This window comes from Anthonomus grandis, chromosome 13, assembly GCF_022605725.1.
Source record: "Anthonomus grandis grandis chromosome 13, icAntGran1.3, whole genome shotgun sequence".
NCBI lineage: Eukaryota > Metazoa > Arthropoda > Insecta > Coleoptera > Curculionidae > Anthonomus > Anthonomus grandis.
Genome location: NC_065558.1, coordinates 7349478 through 7370411, shown reverse-complemented (window position 1 = coordinate 7370411; position 20934 = coordinate 7349478). Strand labels below are relative to the sequence as shown.

At 32.6% G+C, this 20934-nt stretch overlaps 1 protein-coding gene across 6 annotated transcripts in view; it reads right to left on the bottom strand.

Annotated features, from left to right (window-relative positions):
• The window catches only part of LOC126743534 (2-oxoglutarate dehydrogenase complex component E1), a 45184-nt gene extending 24704 nt beyond the window's left edge, over positions 1–20480 (bottom strand). For 2 of the 6 annotated variants that reach the window (XM_050450660.1, XM_050450663.1), the window contains exons 1-6: positions 20314–20480; positions 19564–19794; positions 11751–11957; positions 8088–8190; positions 1574–1633; positions 1147–1402 (exon numbers count right to left, since the gene is read on the bottom strand). In XM_050450660.1, the coding sequence (XP_050306617.1) occupies positions 1147–1402; positions 1574–1633; positions 8088–8190; positions 11751–11957; positions 19564–19782 (845 nt within the window). In that variant the 5' untranslated portion in view covers positions 19783–19794; positions 20314–20480. Of the gene's footprint in view, positions 1–1146; positions 1403–1573; positions 1634–8087; positions 8191–8768; positions 8890–11750; positions 11958–19563; positions 19795–20313 lie in introns of all 6 variants that reach the window. The other 4 variants (XM_050450661.1, XM_050450664.1, XM_050450662.1 and 1 more) reach the window with 2 other exon arrangements.
• Between the last annotated feature and the right edge of the window lie 454 nt (positions 20481–20934).

Here is a 20934-nt window from a genome sequence, read left to right as displayed (position 1 = left end):
TTTCAGATTTTGTTATCTTTGAATTAGACATTTTCTGCATAAGGTACTTTAAAGAATACTTATTATGTAATTTTAATTATTTGGTTAAAATAATTGGATAAAAATAAGCTATAGAAAAAATTAATTTTACTACGTGATATCGTCCTTACTTTACACTAAAGTGCAAAAGTTTACTTGGGATACAGGACACAAAAAAAATGATGTTACTATTTATTAAGTGATGTTTTGATCCTTTATTGCACCTATTTTTGAGGTACAAGAAACGTTTTATTATGGAATTATTGGAAAAGAAACGCCCTTATATGGGCGAAAACCTTTTTAAGACATTTCAAATTATTTCTCAAAATATTATCCAAAATAGGGAGAATTTACTTTGAAAACTTGCAAAAAACTATGCCTTAACCAAAACTGCTTTTAATTCAGAAATGTTTACTCTAGAGGGACGTTTTTACCCTCAAATCCGTCCTCGGGAACTTCATTTTAGTACTGTGAAAAAACTATGAAAATATTTCCAGTGGTTCCTCAGTTATACCCAAAAATGTCCATTAATGCTTAAAAATCTTGATGTTGCAGTTTGAGTTACATAAACTCAAATTTGGTGACTCTTGGTCCTTGACATACAAAATTGCCGCTAACTCAAAGAGTTTTTGAGGTACAAAGAACCTTCTGATATTGAATTATTGGAAAATAAAACGCCCTTCCTTGGGCAAAAAACCTCTTAAGACATTTCCAATTAATTCTTAAAGTATTCTCGACAATAGCGAAAATTTACATTAAAAACTTAATATAACTTAAATAAACTGATAAAAAATATGCCTCGACCAAAACTGCCTTAAATTCTGAAATTTTTACTGTAGAACTACGTTTTTACCCTCAAATTCTTCCTCTGGACTTCCATTATATTACCGTGCAAAAATTATGAAAATATTCCCAGTGGTTTACCCAAAAATATCGAGTATGTAAAACTCAATTTTGTAATTATTTACCGTTGCCTTGTTGGACACATTTTGGAATCTAATATTTTTTTTAGTGTTAAACTTGGAACGTAAGCATTTTTAACGATTTAACCTCTTCTAAAACGGTTTTCAATTCTATCCTTGCTCCAAGCTGTACTGTAGATCTAACAATAAATAAACAGGTTCTTACCCTGTAGCTCGCGTTAACCGTGCCAAAGTCAACCTTTTTTGGTCGTGAGTGAGCTCCATACACCCTGGGGTCTCCATCCGCTGCCTGATCCAATTGCACTGCTCCAAACTGTTAATAAACATAAACTCGACCCCGATGTGTCTGCAATAAGCCAACTCCAATCGCCTTAAAATCTCCCTGAGGGGCAGAGCCTTCTCCTTACCGCCGATAAACGTGGTGGAGGGCAACTTGAACACCCTGTCCATGTCGTTTTCATCTAAACGAGAGTTCAGTTATGTACAAAACAATGAAGTAGGTATTAACGTTTGGACGTAAAGCAGCGAATAAGGCAGTTTGAAACACTTTTTAAGGGAGAATAAATGAATGAATGTAGGTGGTATGGCTATATACAAATAAATAAGTAAATAAATAAATAAAAATTGCTTACGTCGCATGAACTCTTGAACCTGCCGACGTAGTTCTTCTGAATACGTTCTGGACGGTCTGTCTAGTGAGGTGCAAAAGGAGCGAAAAAAAAATGGAAAAAGCTGTGTTAAATATGTCAGGACACAAACTAAACGGTTATGGACATAGTGTGTGAGTTTTCGAACGGTTTCTGGTTGCAAGTTAAAGTTTTTATGGTTGAAGGCACCGCATATCCTTATGGGAAAGAATACGTTTTTTTTTTTCAATTTAATAGAACACTTTGTATTATCATTAAGTTGTTTGCTAAATCCGTTCGCCTGATAACGCTGATTTCCCTTGATAATTGAATAAATCACACGACAATCGCTCATTATCTCAGTTTTTTATTAGGTTTAATTGTGTTAGTCATAAATGATGTATAACTTACCTGGTTTTCGTTCTGATTGTTGATTTAGATTAAAATTAAACCTACTTACAGCTGTTTTGGGATCCTCAGTATATTTGGCTTAAGATTTTTTATTATATTGTAATTATACAGGGTGTTCCTAATTGGAGAGAGCACTGAATTGATACTCAACTGCCTGGAATATATATTTTTTATTTCTTTCAGGTAGTTGAGTACAATTAATCACATCATACGAGGGTGGTCCCAGAAGTACCCAGCCTGAAAGATGTCGGTAGTAGTTTGAAAAATATCAGTGTATTAGAAAGTATACAATCTATAAAGCATATGTTTCAAGTTTAAAGACGCCACGTTGTTTAGTATTTGTTTGGCAGCCATCAATAGTGACCGTTTTCAGTGAATTTGTGAAAATGGAGAAAATTGGTCATCGTTATGTGATACAACACTTTTATTTGAAAGGTCTCAGCCCAACCAATATATTAGTCTGCTATTAGCAAAATATTGGGTAGCAGAGTTTAAACGAGGCCGTACGAGCTGCCAAGACGAGCATCGCAGTGGTCGACCAAATGAGCTGACGACTCCAGAAATTTTAAAGAAAATTCACAAAGTGGTACTGGATGATCGTCGACTGAAAGTGCGCGAGCTAGCGGACATAGTAGGCATTTCAAAAAGTGCGGTACATCGCATATTAACTGAAAATGTTGACATGAGAAAGCTGTGTGCAAGATGAGTGCCGCGTTTGCTCACACTCGAGCAAAAACAGTGTCGCGAAGATGTTTCAATTGAGTGTTTAGCGAAATTTAATAGCAACAAAGCGGAATTTTTGCGTCGTTTCATAACCATGGATGAAACATGGGTCCATCACTTCACACCTGAGAACAATTAAAACAACGGACTCAAAAGGGAGAACCGGCTTCAAAGAAGGCGAAAACCGTTTCATCTGCAGGCAAGGTCATGGCGTCGGTTTATGGGATGCGCGAGGGATAATTTTCATTGACTATCTTGAAAAAGGTAAAACTATCAACGGCGAGTATTATGCGAACTTATTGCAACGTTTGAGCGAAGAAATCAAGCAAAAACGGCCGCATTTGGTTAAGAAAGAAGAAAGTGTTGTTTTATCAAGACAATGCACCAGCTCACAAATCAGAATTAAAGTTTGAATTGCTACCTCATGCACCCTATTAGCCAGATTTAGCCTCCTCAGATTACTTTCTGTCTCCAAACTTAAAAAACTGCCTCAGTGGTCAAAGATTTTCCAACGATGAAGAACTGATGTCTGCAGTTAATGGCTATTTCGAGACGTAAGACAGTTCTTATTATAAAAAGGGTATCGAACTTATAAAATATCGCTGGGAAAAAAATTTTCGTGTTTTCTTTATTGGGTCGGGTACTTCTGGGACCACCCTCGTATAGCACCAGGTTCTAACCCAACTTCCTGGACGAAAGTTTTTATTTCTTGTAGACATTTGATGTCTTCTAACAAGCTCACAATAGTATAAACAGAGCATGAAGTAATTTTTTAACTTTTTAAGATGTTCAAGTGCATTTCATCAGTTATAGAGAGCAATGGGTTCCAACTTTCCTGGAATACATTTCTTATTTCTTCCAGGCAGTTGAGTGCAATTAATCAGCTCACAAAAGTTTAAGTTCTAACTAACTATTTAACGTATAGTGCCGAAAAACATTATAGTTTTACATTTAAAAGGATTCAGTGACATGCCATTCCTCAATCACCAGTCAAACAGGTCATCCAGTTTATATCGTAATTTTTCGCAGTCCTGGAATGATTTGACAACGCAGTTTAGTTTAAGATCATCTGCAAAAAGCAGGTAATTGCAACAAATGAAAAGTTATTCAAGGTGTGAGCCTTGAGGTATGAGCCTTGATGGCACTTAAATTACCCTAGAATCAGCCTTTTATCGGATAAGAAGCACCAAGACAATGAAGTTCCATCAATCCCAATCAGATTAAGTCTATGAAGCAACATGTGTGGGACTCTATAAAATGCCTTGGAGAAGTCGTTAAAAACCCTTCTTCAAGGCATCCAACGTGAAGTCCGTGTGAGTAAGGACGTTTATTCACAAACTTGTTGCAACAATAATGGATCCAACAGTGGTGACAGAAAGTCGGAGACTTAACTCCCAAAAGCCTTGGGAATTACACTAAGCATGCAAATGGGGCGGTAATTAGTAATAGAGGCCTTAAGATAGGTTTAATAAAGCTTTCTTTCCAAAAGTCTAGAGACACCACTGTTTGAAAAGGGAGATTAAAAATGTGATGCAAAAGTCTAGATAGGTTAACATTGCAATTTTTAAGAACAAGTGTAGATATTCCATCTGGTCCTGTGCTTTTATTGGGGTCAAAAAAAGGAAAGCTTCCTGAACATGTCTGAAATCATAATGGATATAACTGTTGGAAATAGATATTTCATGAATAAGACTATTATACACAATTGAAATTTAATCAGCAAACAAATTAACGCCTGAAGAATTTGCCTCAATAAATAATGTCAAATAAGTTTTTTATTTCTTCCAGGCAGTTGAGTAAAATCACATTTTATAAGAGAGATATTTAAGAGACATTTGACTTCTAATCAGCTCTCAATAGTATAAACAGAGCAGTAGTATTTAATTTAACTCCCTGGAAGAATTTAGTAACTTTCCAAGGTGTTTAAGTGCATTTTATCAGTTATAGAGAGCACTGGGTTTCAACTTGATTGCTTGGAATAAATTTTTTTAGTTCTTCCAGGCAGTTGAGTGCGATTAATCACCTCATCCTGGACAAAAGTTTTAATTTCTTGTAAACATTTGACTTCTCCTAATCAGCTCACAATAGTAGCAACAAGAGCATAAGTGTTTGTTGGCAACTTCCTGGAAGAATTTTGAAACTTTTCAGGGTGTTTACTTAACGTGCCTTTCTACATTAGAAGTTTCTATAAGGAGAATCGGAACACGCCTAGGAAAAACACCTTACATATTTTTCGTCTAATGTGTTCCATGTAGTAATTTTAAAATCGTTCCTTGTATTCCCTGAAAAATTTTATAGTCTTATTTAAGAGACTCGAATAAGAATCTAATTAATTAAAAAAAGATTCCAGAGATTATTTTAAGTGCCTGAATTAATTAATTTATAGGCTTGAAAATAAGTGATTTTATTCAATTTAAATGCTTAAATTAAAAAGCCTGGAATAAGTTTTAAATTATTTAACCAGATCCTATGAGTTAATTCAAAGTAATTTCTGATTTACTAAAAGTTTGAAAACCTTGAAACAAGTAATTAATTAATAAATTAATGGGCCTATAAAAATATGTGATTAAATACTTTATATGGTTGAACCCAAAAGTTTTTAATTAAATAAAAATGCTGAAATAAGTGTAAAATTACGTAAAAGGATTCCATAAGTTCTTTCAAGTTCCTATAAGTACCTTCTAAGTAACTGAAATTCATAGAAAAGTTTAATTTATAAAATAATCCAGGTACATACATCTATCTTGAGTAACAGTGAGAGTAAAGTGCTTCAGGTATTAAGGATAGTTAGTCCAGGCTTTTTAGAGAACTTAAAATTATCAGAAACTTAGTTTAGACACTTAAGGTAACATGGGGGAATTAAATCACTGAATTCAAAGTATTTTTGGATAAGATAATTAATGCAGTTTTTCCAATTTTTTTTAAATCCTCCATAACTTCTTTATTTTGAGGTTTACAATTAAATGTTATTCTGTATGATTTGTTCTATTTTTGATTGGGATTCAAATGCTAAAGGAAAATTTTCCATATTCCCAATAGTGTTTCGAAAATTATATTTCTATTGCATCTGTTGCGCATTTTTTCAATAATTTTCCAGAAAAAATAAATAAAAACCAAAATGGTCAAGTTTTTACCCTCTTAATTTTTTGAGGAAAACTTTGGAAATATCGGGTATGACTTTTTTTGGTAAATTTAAAAAATAAAACTTTTTTCAAGTTTTTTGGGCAATTGTTCTATTAATAGAAAAAAAAATTCTCAAAAAAAAATTACATATTTTCCATCTAATTTGCTCCTTATACTAATTTTAAGATCGTTCGTTGTATTCCCTGAAAAATCTTATAGTCTTATTCAAGAGACTGGAATAAGGACCTAATTAATTAAAAAAAGATTCCAGAGGTTATTTTAAGTGCCTAAATTTGCTTAAATTAAAAAACCTGGAATAAGTGATTTATTAAAAGTTTGTAAGGCTTGAACCCAAAAGCCTGAAATGAGTTTTTAATTAATTAAAAATCCTGAAATAAGTGTATAACTACATATAATGGATTCCATAAATTAATTCAAGTGCCTATAAGTACCTTCTAAGTCTTACTGAAATTCATAAAAAAAGCGAGCAAATAATATAATAATAAATAATATAATATAATAATACATTTTATTTTAAAATTATCAGAAACTTAGTTTAGACACTTAAGGTAACATGGGGGAATTAAATCACTGAATTCAAAGTATTTTTGGATAAGATAATTAATGCAGTTTTTTCAATTTTTTTTAAAATCCTCCATAACTTCTTTATTTTGAAGTTTACAATTAAATGTTACTCTGTATGATTTGTTCTATTTTTGATTGGGATTCCAATGCTAAAGGAAAATTTTCCCTATTCTCAATAGTGTTCGAAAAAACGAGAAAAAAACTCCTAAGAGGTTTTTTCCATCTTTCTGGAAAACTGTTAAACTTAAAAATTTTATTTCTATTGCATCTGATGCAAATAGTTCAGTCAATAATTTTCCAGAAAAAATAAATAAAAACCAAAATGATCAACTTTTTACCATCTGGATTTTTTGAGGAAAACTTTGGGAATATCGGGTATGACTTTTTTTGGTAAATTTAAAAAATAAAGCTTTATACGACTTTTTCGAAGTTTTTTGGGCAATTTATCTATTTATATAAAAAAAATATATATATCCATTTATTAAAAAATCTTTCTATAATTTTTTATATTTCGATTTTACAACAAAATGTTATTCTTATAGTGTAAGATGGTCTATGCAGCAAAATTGATGAACATTTCAAACTCCTTCAAAAAAAAATTTGAAAAACAGAGAAATTTGGGTAAAATTGTATCTTTAGTTCAACGCCTATTAAATTCTAAAAATTTTATTGCAATATAATTCTACTATGAAAAATTGGTCCTAGAAACTAGATTTTTAACATTGAATTTTTGAAGAAATCTAATTTTGAAAACCGGCTCAATATTGGTCCAATTATGTAATAATACATCAACAAAAAAAAAATGAAAAATAAGAAGACAAAACAAAAAATAAATGCAACCGAAATATTACTAAAAAATGGGAATTTTTGGGTGAAATTTTAAATCAAAACAGGTTTTCTTTTAAAGGTTTTTTCGCTTTAATAGTTTTTTTACTTTAAAAAAAAACATATTCATATTTTAGTTTTTTTTTATGTAGTTTCGTATATGGATATGTGATTTTATCTAATATTTACAAGCTTTTCGGCAGTGCTGACAAAATGTGATATCTATGAATTTTACATATGAAAAAATTGCCATTAAAACCAAACTACTCAAACTGATGCCATATTACCAACTTTTATTTAAAAATTGATTTTTTATGCTTATATTATATAATACCATCATGGAATAAGTGATTTATTAAAAGGTTATAAGGCTTGAAACAAGTAATTAATTAATGGGCGTTAAAGAATGCGATCAAACACTTTAAATGCTTGAACCCAGAAGCCTGACATGAAAGTCATGATCGTCGTCATGCTTATATATTACAATAATTTATACTTGACTTATCTATGTCGCCTTGGCTAAATAAAGATTATCATTATTTTTTGTCAACTTCAAGAATTTTCAATAATTCTTTTTTTGTGAACCAATAAAAATGTTTAGGTTCCATATATATAGAACTTTAGTGGAAAAACTTGTGTTATCATACGTACCATAAATTAATGAATTTTTACATTTACTATAGGTGATAGGCCCCACCCAACTTCAATCTATAAAAGTCACTACAGAAATCACTGCTAATAAAACCAAGCAAAACCAACCAGGCAAAAAATTTCAACTTGCTACCAGAATACCAAAAAAAAAAAAAGAAAAAAGAAAAAAAATACAAAAAAACAAAACCAGGCACAACCTTACCAAAATTATAATTTTTGTAAATCAACTCTTGGGGGGTCTGGTCGTCCAGGTCGGCCTCGTTGATCCCCAACGGGTCCAGTTTCGCTATGTGGTGGCCCCGGATCTAGAAATACAGCGCCAACACCTCTACTAGGTTATTTTTTTTTAATTAAAAAAAAAAAAAAACAAAAATGAACTAAAAGCTTTCGTTATGGTATGCAAGTGATAGTAAGTTAGCTGACGTGCAAAAAAAATGAAAAGCCCAAAAGCGCATGCCGGTACATACTATAAATTAAGAAAAGCGGGTGGGTAGGTCCTCGGCGGTCCAACTAGCACCATAGTTTTTTTTTAGTACGATTTATTAAGCATGAAAGCCTCTGTAAAAAAAAACTAAATATTTGCATATTTTGATTGAGATCATTTTGAATCAACCGACTATGTACATTCATGTTGTTTTCCACTAACTGACCTACACCTATAACAAGGTTAATAAACAAAACGGTTATTTCCATCCTATGCGTTCAATTTGTTCTCCCTCGATCTGGACAAAACCGAAATGTTTCAAACTGCGCCAAAAATTACATATACATATATAAATAACGAACCTCGTTATGCTACGCCTCGTTGCAAAATCATTTTATTTAATCGCATTTATGCACTTTACGACCAAATGTTTTAAATTTTCTTTTAGGAGCGATTTACCTAATTTATGCTGTCTAGCGATCTCGGCGGGAATCGACCCCATCACGTCGCTAATAGTCTCGGTTTTATCAGAGAACATTATACCCAACGGATCCACCTTGGCCACCAAATGGCCACGTTGCTATATACGAGGATAGATTTATAAAAAAAAAAAAGCGGTGAAAATAAAATAATAAGCATACTAGCTAAATAGTAATGAAAGATTTTCTTTAGAGGATATTATGTTACATCCTCCATGCTTGTTGCGGATTTATACGATGCGTCCAATCATGGAAAATGTTGAAGAGGGAGAAAAATAGTTAGATGGGAATTGGTCTATGCTCTGAGGTTGGACTTTTGTCCCTTGTCATGACACACCTCTTCATTAATAAACATATTTTCAAAAAAGAAAACATATTGAAATTATACAATGCACTCACTCACAATGAAAGGAACAAATTCATTTAAAGTGTAGGCACATTTTTTGGATACACGAATTAGTGTTGTCATTTGCGCGTTTTTTGCAATAAAAAAATGTTCTATACAGGGTACCTTAAGTAGAAACTATGGCGTCAATATTAATTTTTTTTTATTATGTCAGTGGCTTTCCCGCAAAACTTGACAAGTCCTCTGTATAATTGGGCTGTGAATTTATTATTTTTGTTTCATAGCTAAATAAGTCCCATAATATTCAAACAATAGGAAATATCGATTGATTTAAAGCAAAACCGGACAAGTCTATTTTGCAAGCTTAAATTAAGCTATATTTTTATAAAAAACAAAAACGAACAAGTTACAATTTACGATCATATTTAAATTTTTGAGATAAGTGAAGCAACCTCTGAGGCACTGTTTTAAATTCAAGTTAATGTTGAAGGTTTTTAGAGTAGTTGAAAGAAAACTTAGAAAGAAGTCTGTTTTTTAAGTTAAAGAAAATTGCCATGCAATATATAGACTTTGTTAAGACATTAAAAAAAGATGGGAAACTTTAGGATGTTAAAGAACTTCAAAACATATACAAAAAGTTGGATAAAATAAGTGATTGTAAAAGAATATTGTTGACAAAGATTGTCAGAGTCATACAAACAAAAAGTTATCCAAATTTTAAAACTAATATTAAAAGTTCTAAACAAAATCTAAATAAATGAGGAAAAACCTCTACAAATATTCAGTTGTCTGAAATACCTTTATAAAAACAAATTTTGGCAAAAATTGGAAAGATTTGGACTGGAAAGATAATTGATACAAGTATTTACTGGAAAATACCCATCGTGAGGAGTTATAATCAGATACCGAATTGGAGCCAATGAAAGGTAATGAAGAATGAGCCTTGAACAAGCAATACCTATTTAGTCTTGTTATGCCCTAATTTTTTCTAAATAAAGTTAGTATGAAAGGTACAAACTTTCGGTATATTTTTTTTACCTAAACTGAACAAGTCCAAACTGTTTTTGTAAATATCATTAAAAGAAAATGTTTGTTCTTCCCAAAAAGTATGTAGGTTTAATATTTTACTAATAAAAAATTAAATTGGCTCTAAAATCGATACAACCTCGATTCCAATTAGTCAGTTCCTGTAAAATTTAATGCAAGGGACTTGAATACTATATACCTAAAATCAGCGGTTTGACGTCATAGACTAATGAAACATACGACATTTAAAAATACAAATTCAATTGTTCAATTTGTTGTCCATTTACTTCAGTGAACTTTTGAAGTCCGTGGTAAATAACTTCCAATTGCACTTTGTTAATTTTCAATCACTTTGTTAGTTTAATTTCTTGTCAAAGTCTTTGCTTTAAATCATCAACATTATTTGGCCTATTCACATAAACTTTGGACTTCAAATAACCCTGTAAGAAAAAAATCTAATGGGGTTATGTCCGGTGACTTTGATGGCCACTCAATCGGACCTCGTCGTCCATCCATCTGTTGGGAAAAGTTGCATCAAGAAATTGTCGAACGGCGATTTTAAAGTGAGGTCTAGAATATATTTTTATCATTATTATTATTCAGAATATACCATAGAATTGTAAAACTTAGTTGCTATTTGAGAGACATATACAAATTTTTTATTTAAAAAAACGCGCGTATTTCAAAAAAGTGACAATACTAATCGATGTATCCAAAAAACGACTAAATTTTAATGGAATTTGTTCCTTTCATCGTGAATTCACTGTATTTAAACTGTAGTTTACAATACATTATCTTATGCTAAGTACAACTTAATTTAATAATAATTAATAGTTTATGAGTGCACCCACGGAACCAAACCTCGGAAGTGCATTAGGTAGCACGATTTTAGTATAAATTTAAATATTGTCCTAGATATTAACACAAGTTGAATTATATATTTTAGTATGGTATGGACTTGTAATTAATAAATATATGTAATGTAATAAATAATATGTTTGTAATTAATAAATGTTCATATATTGCATACTCAGTGCTTAGACCCTTTCTGAAACCTTTTATTTATTGGAAAAATATTACTACTCTGAAAATAGTCTATAATTGTATCTTTCGAACACTTTTCAAATATTTTGGAAAAATGGTATATAATTTGAAACATTAATTTTAATTCCAGCTTTGTATACAGACACTTCGAGTCACTGTTGGTTTCATCCACATGCTGTAGATGTCAACTAAACAGCATTTATTGCTATAAAATTTTACCCATTTAACCATTTATCATCACTCTTAAACAGTTTCCCAGATCATGCATCTCACCCATTCCGAACACACCGCAGAATAAATCTTACAAAAAGTCTTTATGAAACATTTAATTTTTACCAGATCCTGAAATAAGCATCACTTTCACCACCTCTTTGGCATTTTCAAAATCCAGTAAAAATAACTCATTCTTTCTCTCCCTCTCACTCTCTCTGAAAAAATGAACTTTTATGACCATATCATATGTATGCACATACCCAAACATGCTTGGAACCAAAAAAAAATATGATAAAAATGCTCCCTTATAAAACAACCAAAAGAATCACTTACCTGGTAACTTCTTATGATGGCCTGTACGGCCAAATGGTCGTCGATGATCTTTTCGCTGATACCGGAGGCTCCCAGGGCGCCGGATGCGCCTAATGATGGTATAACCGCGCCGAGGGGCACCTCGTTCTTTCTGGGTGGGGCGAGTGACGGGGGAGCCGAGTAGCCTGCGCCCCCGGTTTGGGAGTTGCGGAAGAAGGCGTCCCATGACTAGAATGACAGTAGTGTAGAAGTCCATACTTTTGTGGTGTGTTTTATATAATTCTGTATCTGATGATGGCTTCTACAATGGCCGAAATACATTGGTTAAATTTTTTTGTGGGAAGAATGACTACCTTATTTAACCTTTGGAGTTTGATTAATTTTAGGTTAAGGAAATGCATCAGAGAAAAATCAACATTTTTATATTGATTAAATCGACAGAATCACCTTAGTACAGCATTATAGTATAATTTTTTTAATTTAATTATTTACTTTACTCATTACACTCTAAGAATTAAATTATGACCTTATATGCCTGGAAACGATCATTTTTCATTAAATTCGGACAGTGACAGTCACTTTCCTTCCCTTGAGCATCTGGAAACGGAAAGAGATGACCTCAAACGCCTGGAAGAGACAAATAATTTTTCACTTTTCCAGGCAATTGCCGTTTATTTTCCTTTGGACAAGTAAGAAGTAAATTATTAATGTCCTATCATTTGGATGTACTTTTTTGAAAAATATTCACAGCAAACTTGAAATTTACAATAATATTCACATAATTTACTAAACCTACTGATATGTTTAGATTGTAAAAGCAAGAGATTAGAATATATCTTGATCCCTCTCATAAACGATTAAATGTTTTGTAAAAGCACTCTGGGGGATGCATAGACCCAATTTATTGGAATTATTAAGAGACATTATAACTCCTCTGTACTCTTTACAAACCAAGACTGAAGTCAATACACTAAAAATACAGCTCAGGTTATGATTGCATTCAAGTTCTTAGGAGAATACACACAAACTCCCATTGATCACCATACCATAATGCGTCAGATAAATTATGGTCAGGTAAATGACATCAAGGTTCATTTAGTTATTTAAAAGTAATCACATTTGTAGCTATGGTAATGTAAACTTAGTACAAGGAATGATTGAGATAAGTCCAGGCCCTAACCAACTGACTGATCAGTAAGATATGATTCCAGTTGCCATAATAAGGAAGTTGCTTGTTTGACTGGGTTATATTTCTTGCTGAAACCTGTATAGACTGTGTGTTTTATGCTCTTTAATGTGGACTATGTAATTGATCCCTATCTCTGCTAAATATTTGTCTGTATATAACTGTGGCTGTATTAAAGATGGTAAAGCTGTAAAGTGTCTCCAGCCAAAGGTTATTAAATTCAAGCTCTTCAAAACCAATTGGCCCTGTATATACTGATCTAGATCATTTGAGTAGAGAATGTAGAATAGACCCAAGCAGTGTGCAATCAAGTATTCTAATATTAAAACAAATTGACACTTTTTTTTTTGATTTTTCTAAAGCATTTGGTTCTGCTCGACAAACCCTTTTACTATGGTATAAGAAGTCTTGCCTGGAATAGTTTAGATGTATCTTATCAGGTAGAAAACAAATTGTTAGATCCTTGGGTAATATTGCTAATGTATGCTCCTTGTTCTGTGGGTTCTGTACTCGGCCCTATATTATTTTTCTTGTACCTACATCAATGACTTGACTGCTCTATACATTAAGGGACACTTTACAGTATTTGCTGACAAAACAACAATCTTGTGTCCTGATACTGATCAGCAATCACTAATGAGAAGTGTGCCTGAAGACTTTATCCCGTAATTGCTACCGACGGGGTCTGTGTGACCCGGCGTTAGTATTAATACGCACTTCCTATGTAACCTTGGTGGTAGGAGAGCTGTACGTCCAGCTATTCTCCTATTAGTTAGTGCTTCTCTCGGAGACGTGGCAGGTGGTTTTGTTGATTTTGCTAAATTCGAAATAATTACGTAGTTGGGTCTCCGTGACCCGTCTGTAGTACTTACGTAAACAAAGTGTCATCTCATTACACAGGTATGTACTCGTTTTTGCTATTATTTTTTGTGTAAACTTTTGTTAATTGTTTAGGCAATTTTTAGATTTAAATTCAAATATGTTATTTTACTGATACACTTTTTTTTCTAGATAAAATGGCTTCTACAAGCAAGCAGCTAACTTCAGCGGAGCTAAAAGACATTCTAAATAGCGAAGAGTTTTGGGAAGAGTTGAAAGATGTAAATGAGACGGCAGAAACTCTTCAAGAAGTAGAAAATGGATCGCAACCGCACAAACATTATTTGATCATGCAGGCGAAAGTGATTACGACGAAATTTACAGTGAACACGATACGGATAGTGAATTTGAGACTGAATCTGTGCAAGAAAATACCTCGTCTAGTGACATCGCAATTGAAAACGCTTCAAGTAACCAAACAGCCACTTTCAACATGTCAAAGTCAGCTTGGTACGGAAAAAGATTCCACAAAATGGGCCAAAGAACCTCCACAAAGATCTAAGGTAAAATCCCATAACATTATTAGGGTTTTATCCGGACTAAAAGGTTTTGCTCGACAGAAGGAACCATTGAGCCCCTTAGAAGCTTGGAAATTGTTAATAACTGATGAAATGTTGAAAATTATAGTTGAGAACACAAATACAAGAATTGACATAATAGCATCAAAATACGCCACCTTCAAACGACGTAAAAACTCTGGCCAAAAATTTGCTCCAACTTTCATTGATAAGACAGATAAAATTAAGATAGAAGCTTTCATCGGTCTTTTATTCATGCAGGGTATATTTAAGTCAGGCCATGAGGATTTAAAATCATTATGGGCAACAGATGGAACTGGGAGAGATTTATTTAGATGTACAATGTCCCTTGCACGATTCCTCTTTTTGTTAAGCTGTTTAAGGTTTGACAATCATCTTACAAGGTCCGAGAGAGTAAAAATTAATAAGCTAGCTGCAATATCCGATCTTTTTGAAGCTTTTGTGAAAAACTCTCAGCAGAACTATATTCTAGGACTTCACGTAACTATAGATAAAATGCTGGTTCCATTCCGGGGAAGATGTGCATTTAGAATGTACATACCTAATAAGCCTGCAAAATCCGGGCTAAAAATGCAGATCTTGGCCGATTCCCAAACACACTATATGTATAACGCTGAGGTCTATACTGGAAAAAATATCCAACATGAAAAAAAATCGCCATTTTCACATCCAACTGATGTCGTTCTTCGGATGATCAAACCAATTGAGAAATCCAACCGAAATGTCACTGGAGATAATTGGTACACATCAATGGAGTTGACTAATGAGTTAAAAAAAAACAAGGGATTATGTAGGTACAGTGAAAAAAAATAAAAGAATGATCCCTCCAGAATTTTTACCGGACAGAAAAAGGCCTGTTAAATCTTCAAACTTCGGATTTACATCGGACAAAACCATAGTATCTTTCATCCCGAAGAAAGGAAAATCTGTTGTCTTAATATCGTCAATGCATCACGGAAGCACTATTGATGGAAGTACTGAGAAACCCGAAATAATTATGTTCTATAACAGCACTAAAGCAGGTAGATGCTTTAGATGAAAAATGTGGAACGTATTCCACTTCCCGGCGAACCCGTCGATGGCCAATGTCAATTTTTCACTGTATTTTGAATGTGTCTGGTGTAAATAGTTGTATAATATATCAGTTTTCACATGGAGAGGAAATAACTCGCTACAACTTTCTGAAACAACTAGGTATTGCACTATATACTCCACATATTATGAAGCAAAGACTACAACCAAGAAGTTCCCCGGAAACCTCGTTGCCTCGCCGCCGATATTCTTGGAGTAGATATGGAGGATACACCTACACAACTGCCAACCCAAAATTTATCAAAAGGAAAGAGGTGCTCAATTTGTCCTGGAAAAAAATATAGGAAAACAAAGACATGTTGCATTGTGTGCAAATTACCTATCTGTTTGCAATGTGCTTTGAAAGTGTGCCCAAATTGTAAATAAAAAATTTTTTTTGTACTACCCAAGTTCTATATTATATAAATAATGTTTTTGATATGAAATAAAAGTTTTGGTTAATGTTTTTTTCTTTCATTTTAATATTTTAAAACCGGAGCAGTTGCGGGAAAACTATTTGTCAGTAACAGTAACGGGTTATATAAACGTTAAGGGGTTGTGCAATGAGAACTTTCAATCATTAAAAGTTGGCAAAATTTCAAATTTACTTGTATTGACCAAATAGTAATAAGCAATAAAAACTGAGAAGGAATAGGGGGTCATTTATAATAAGTTAAAATCACATAAACATATTTGAACTTTAAGGCAGAAAATGGCTAATGGATGCTTGAAATATGATTATTATTGACTTGTAAAAAGTCATTTAATATATGGCATAGCATTCTGGGTTTGATGCAGTAAAACTTTTTAATTAGCAATTTTTTAATAGCAAAAGACTGTCAGGTAAATGTGTCACAAAAGCCCAAGAAAAACATGTAGGCTTTTTTTTAAAAGCCTTGATATTATGCTGTCTATAGTAGAAGCTTGCTCCTTGATATATAAAAAATAAAAAATGTATCTGACTAACAAGTACCTGACAAAAAATAATATTGCCTTGCCCTTTTACGAGAAGCAAATTAATCAAAGGCTCCCTAATTAATCTGAGCATAAAAATATTCAACCATCTTCGTGTGCTTATAAAGAGTGCTAAAACATTTACATGTTTTAATGGGTGAATGAAAAAGCAAAGCATTTTAAACTTTAGGTACCTGGAAGATTGCTTTCTTTTTCTTCTTTACATAAAAGATATAAGCAGAGAAAAACAAACCACCGAGAAGGGACAAAGCCAGGACCGATTTTTCTTGCGCATGTGCGAGCTTATTTGGTATACCTGTCTTATTGCCGGTCCCCGCCCAGCCGTCGGTTAGTCCGGTAATATTCGACGCCTACTTTAGTCTAGTCAAGTGTTGCCTGAATTTTTCTCTGTGTTTATTTTTTGTGTGTGTTGTCATTGTGCTCTTTATTTTATTAAAAACTTTTATAATATGTCTTATACCTGTGCTTTTCGTGGATGTCATTCAAAGACAGGGTGTGGTGTTTCTTTCTTTGCTTTTCCGCAGGAAGAAGTTCGGTAAGTTCAACTTTTCTTTTAATTGTTTCCACTCAAAATAAGTTGTTTCTTTTTTTGTTTTTCGTAATTACAGGAATTCACTATTTATTTTTTATTAAATTCATAATTACAGTAATTAGAGGTATTTATCTATGCAGTAATTAAAAAAAATACATAAATTTAGCTTTTGAATTAAACGTGTAATTTTATGACTTTCAGTGCCAAGTTATAGCTGGCAGCTTGCTATAGAACAGACTTGTTTTCGATACCTAGAGAACAACTAACCAGGAACTATAAGCTCTGTGAGTACCATTTTGATGAGAAGTTTTATAGTGCAGGGCCCTCAAGAAAGCCTTTGTTACCTAACGCGTTACCAACATTATTTCCTAATCCCACAAAAAGGACTTGTGAAGGTGAACAGCTTGAGGATGGACCGCCAAAAAAAGTCTCAAAGGAAAAGGACATAAAAATTCTATCAGGTTAGCTTTTGATGGGTTAACTTAACTATAATTTTTACCTACTAACTAATATTAATTTTATGCTCGAAACCCTATTTTGCACATAAAAATATATTCTGTATCTATTATATTTCTTCTTTTTAGATATTTTAATACAGCCTGCAATTATGAAACCAGCAACGTTGGCCCAGCAAAGTATTGCCGAAAAAAATTCTCCTTATGACAGAACTGAGACGCCTGAAAAACACCCATTATTGGATATTTTTTCTGGTAAGACTCTCTTCTTTCAGTTTAGTAGGTTGGAATAAGATTTCAGTAAGAATGGATTATTCTTCAGAAAACCCTAATTAGTTTTATACCATTTTATAACAAGGCCCAGACAAGGTCTTGTTATAAAATGGTTATACAAAACTTGTCTGGGACAGATACCAGGATTAGGATTAGGTACCAAAATGTCTGGACCCCATATAAAACGGGTAAAATAATACCCTTTGTCTTTGTTTCCATTTCTATGAAAACCAACCTCACAATCACTTATTTATAATTTATTTAAAGTTTGAAAACCAAATACATAGGTAGTTTTACCTGAGCAGAATTTCCAAATTTATTTTAGTTTACCATATAGTCTATCAGTTTTACTTTCTGATTTTATTCATATTAAAGATGTAAAGTTTTAAAATGTTAAAGGATTTTTTTATTATTTGCAGGCCCAAGCACTTCACAATATTCAGTGTGCGAGCCCCTCGGCAACCTCCTATCTATCGAAATAGATAAACCGTCCGAGAATTCTCCACCAGGCCTTCTTTCTCCGGTCGGTCCTATATTATGAAAAGAGCACTTGAAGTTCATATTAACTGTGATACCTGCACCAATTTCGGCAAAATGTGTGATGAAATGGATATAAATAGATTATTTCTTCATTTTAAGGCTTATAATTCCAGTATATGTAACTTTGGTGGCTTACAATCTCCTCCAGAAGAGTTTATTTCATATATATTTAAATTAATATAAAATATTCAATTGTAATTTTGAGAAAATGTGCATAAACCAGAAAATATCTAACAATTTATTTAACATAATGAAAACTATTATAATTATGAACTTTATGAACTATTATAATTATGAACACCCTTGTGCACATTTTCCAAAAACCTTTATCTTAAAATTATTTATAAGGTTGAAAATATTTTACACCATTAAATATCATAATAGGGTCTTAAAAACAAATAAAGATAAAAATGTTCGAAAACTAAAAATTTTGCGGAATGTATAAATGTACCTAGGTTTAATTTAATTATTGCCAATGTATTTTTGTGTTTCATTATACAATGACCCAATATTATTTCCTCAAAAAATAAAAATTTGTTTAGAAGATTTTTTGTTTTACATTATTTATCCTAAATGGTAATTTTTATAGTTGGCACTATACCGGGTGACACAGGAAAAAGGGAACATGCAATAACTTTAATAACTTTTTTATTTTTCAAGATAAACTAATGAAATTTGGTATGTCAATAGAATGGTTATAAAGGCATATTTTGACGTATTCAATTGTTTTATATTGAAAAATAAAAAAGTTGTTGCGTGTTCCCTTATTCCTGTATCACCCGGTATAGTTTAGGTATACCTATAACTTAACTATACCAACAGTAAAATAATGTAATAGTTTTGATTTCAAGTTCCCAATAAAATTTTTAATCTATTAATTGTCATATTTCTCTCTGTGTACGGAACTATTAAATTGCCAAAACGATTTTTCTCCGTTACTTTATATGTAGCGCCAGTCATTTAAGCCCGCTCAAGGGCACCAAAATTGGACCCCAGAAAATCAACGGTAAATGCGAGTTTTGTCGCTTCTCGGTGGTTTGTTTTTCTCTGATATAAGTGTCTTTTTTAATTACACATAATGCCTCTACTGTGAACTCTTTATATTTTAGTAGGTGTACCATACATGCAGTTTTAGATTTTTTACTTTTACTATTTCTATCTTATAATCTTGTACTTTTATATTATTTAACTTTAGTTTTGTCTACAAATACTCAGTATTTATGATAATTAAGAATAAACTTGCCACAAAACTAGATTTAGTTTAAATATTTGTTTATTGTTCTCATTAATTATATTCATTTGTTGCATTATTATTTCCATTACTACTGTTGGTATTTGTAATGAGTTCATCCAAAAATACACAATTTGTTTGTTTGTTACTTACTGCGTGTACACTAGCAGGATCCCTCAGCCAAGCATTATACATATCTTCAACATACTGACTGGAACTACCATTTAAGAAAGGCTCAGCTGCTGCCGGGACATTGTAGTAGCGACACTGGGCACATTGGAAAGTTGCCGGTGTGTTTTTGACCAGCCAAGAGGCAAATGTCTGTCCAGGCACCCCTGCTATGGCATTAGCCAGGGTTCTTGCTCGATGCATTTTCTTCAGTTACTAAAAGGAAAAAAATTCAAATAATACAATTGAATGAAAGTCTAGACTACAGCATTTTCCCCTTCTAACACAGATCTAGGTTAACCTTAACCTCAAAACTGCTGAAGTGGTTTCTCTGTGACCTTAAAACTTGTAAATAAATTTTTGATTCGGGGTTTGAGATGCTTGGTTCGTTGAATAATTACGCCCGAGTGGATTAAAAATAAAACGCGAATATCACGTGAAAAATAAATATTTTGGCAAAGGCTAGTAAGTGTTAGCAGAACAGTTGTCTCGATTTATTCTAGTTTAAAGACCTTCGATAAGTCAAGTGGTTTCGTAACCAGACCCGGATATATTCTCAATATTGTCTTAATAAATTTAATTGGCCCCCGATCGGGGCCTCAAGGGGTTGTACCTCGGTAAAATCGATCACTTTTCACCTGATAAACATAAACAATTATGTAATGGGCACTTTCACAAATAGATATGAAATTTCGTCCATTAAATACTTCAAACACTGTTAAAACGGGATATTACCTTTTTCGGGTTATGGAGTCCAAAAATTGTGTTTTTTCGTGTGAATTTATTCGGCCCCACCTGCAGACTTTATACACGCAACGCGCCACTTCTGTCGCTGTTCTGTATCAGTAATTTTTCTGTGAACTGTGAAGGAAAAATCCCCCCCGATGACGTTTACGTGACAGATAGAGACCTGACGTCATCCATTAAGAGGGGATTCAATTTTTAATATCGATAATGAGCATTCATCTCTATTATTGCGTATATCTAAGAGGGAGGCAAGCGCGGGAATTTTAAATTTTTTATGTCGGAAAATTAGTAAAAATATTTATAATAAACGAATCTCTTATCTATGGTTGTTTTGCATTTGAATAAGGACAATGGAAGAAAAGATTTCCCAAAATATATGTTTGGAATGGGAAATACCGCCTCTATAACAAGTTATCGTAGAAGAAAAAATTCATAAGTCGTTTGATGGCAAGTACTACAAGAATGCATCAATGTATTCAAACTAGAATTAAAGGAAAAGGTATAATTAACAAAGACCCTTAAAACTGCTTTGCATAATTGTAAGAATACAATAGTAATCAGAGTAGATTCGATATAATAACGATAGTTGATGATATCCTGAAACATCTG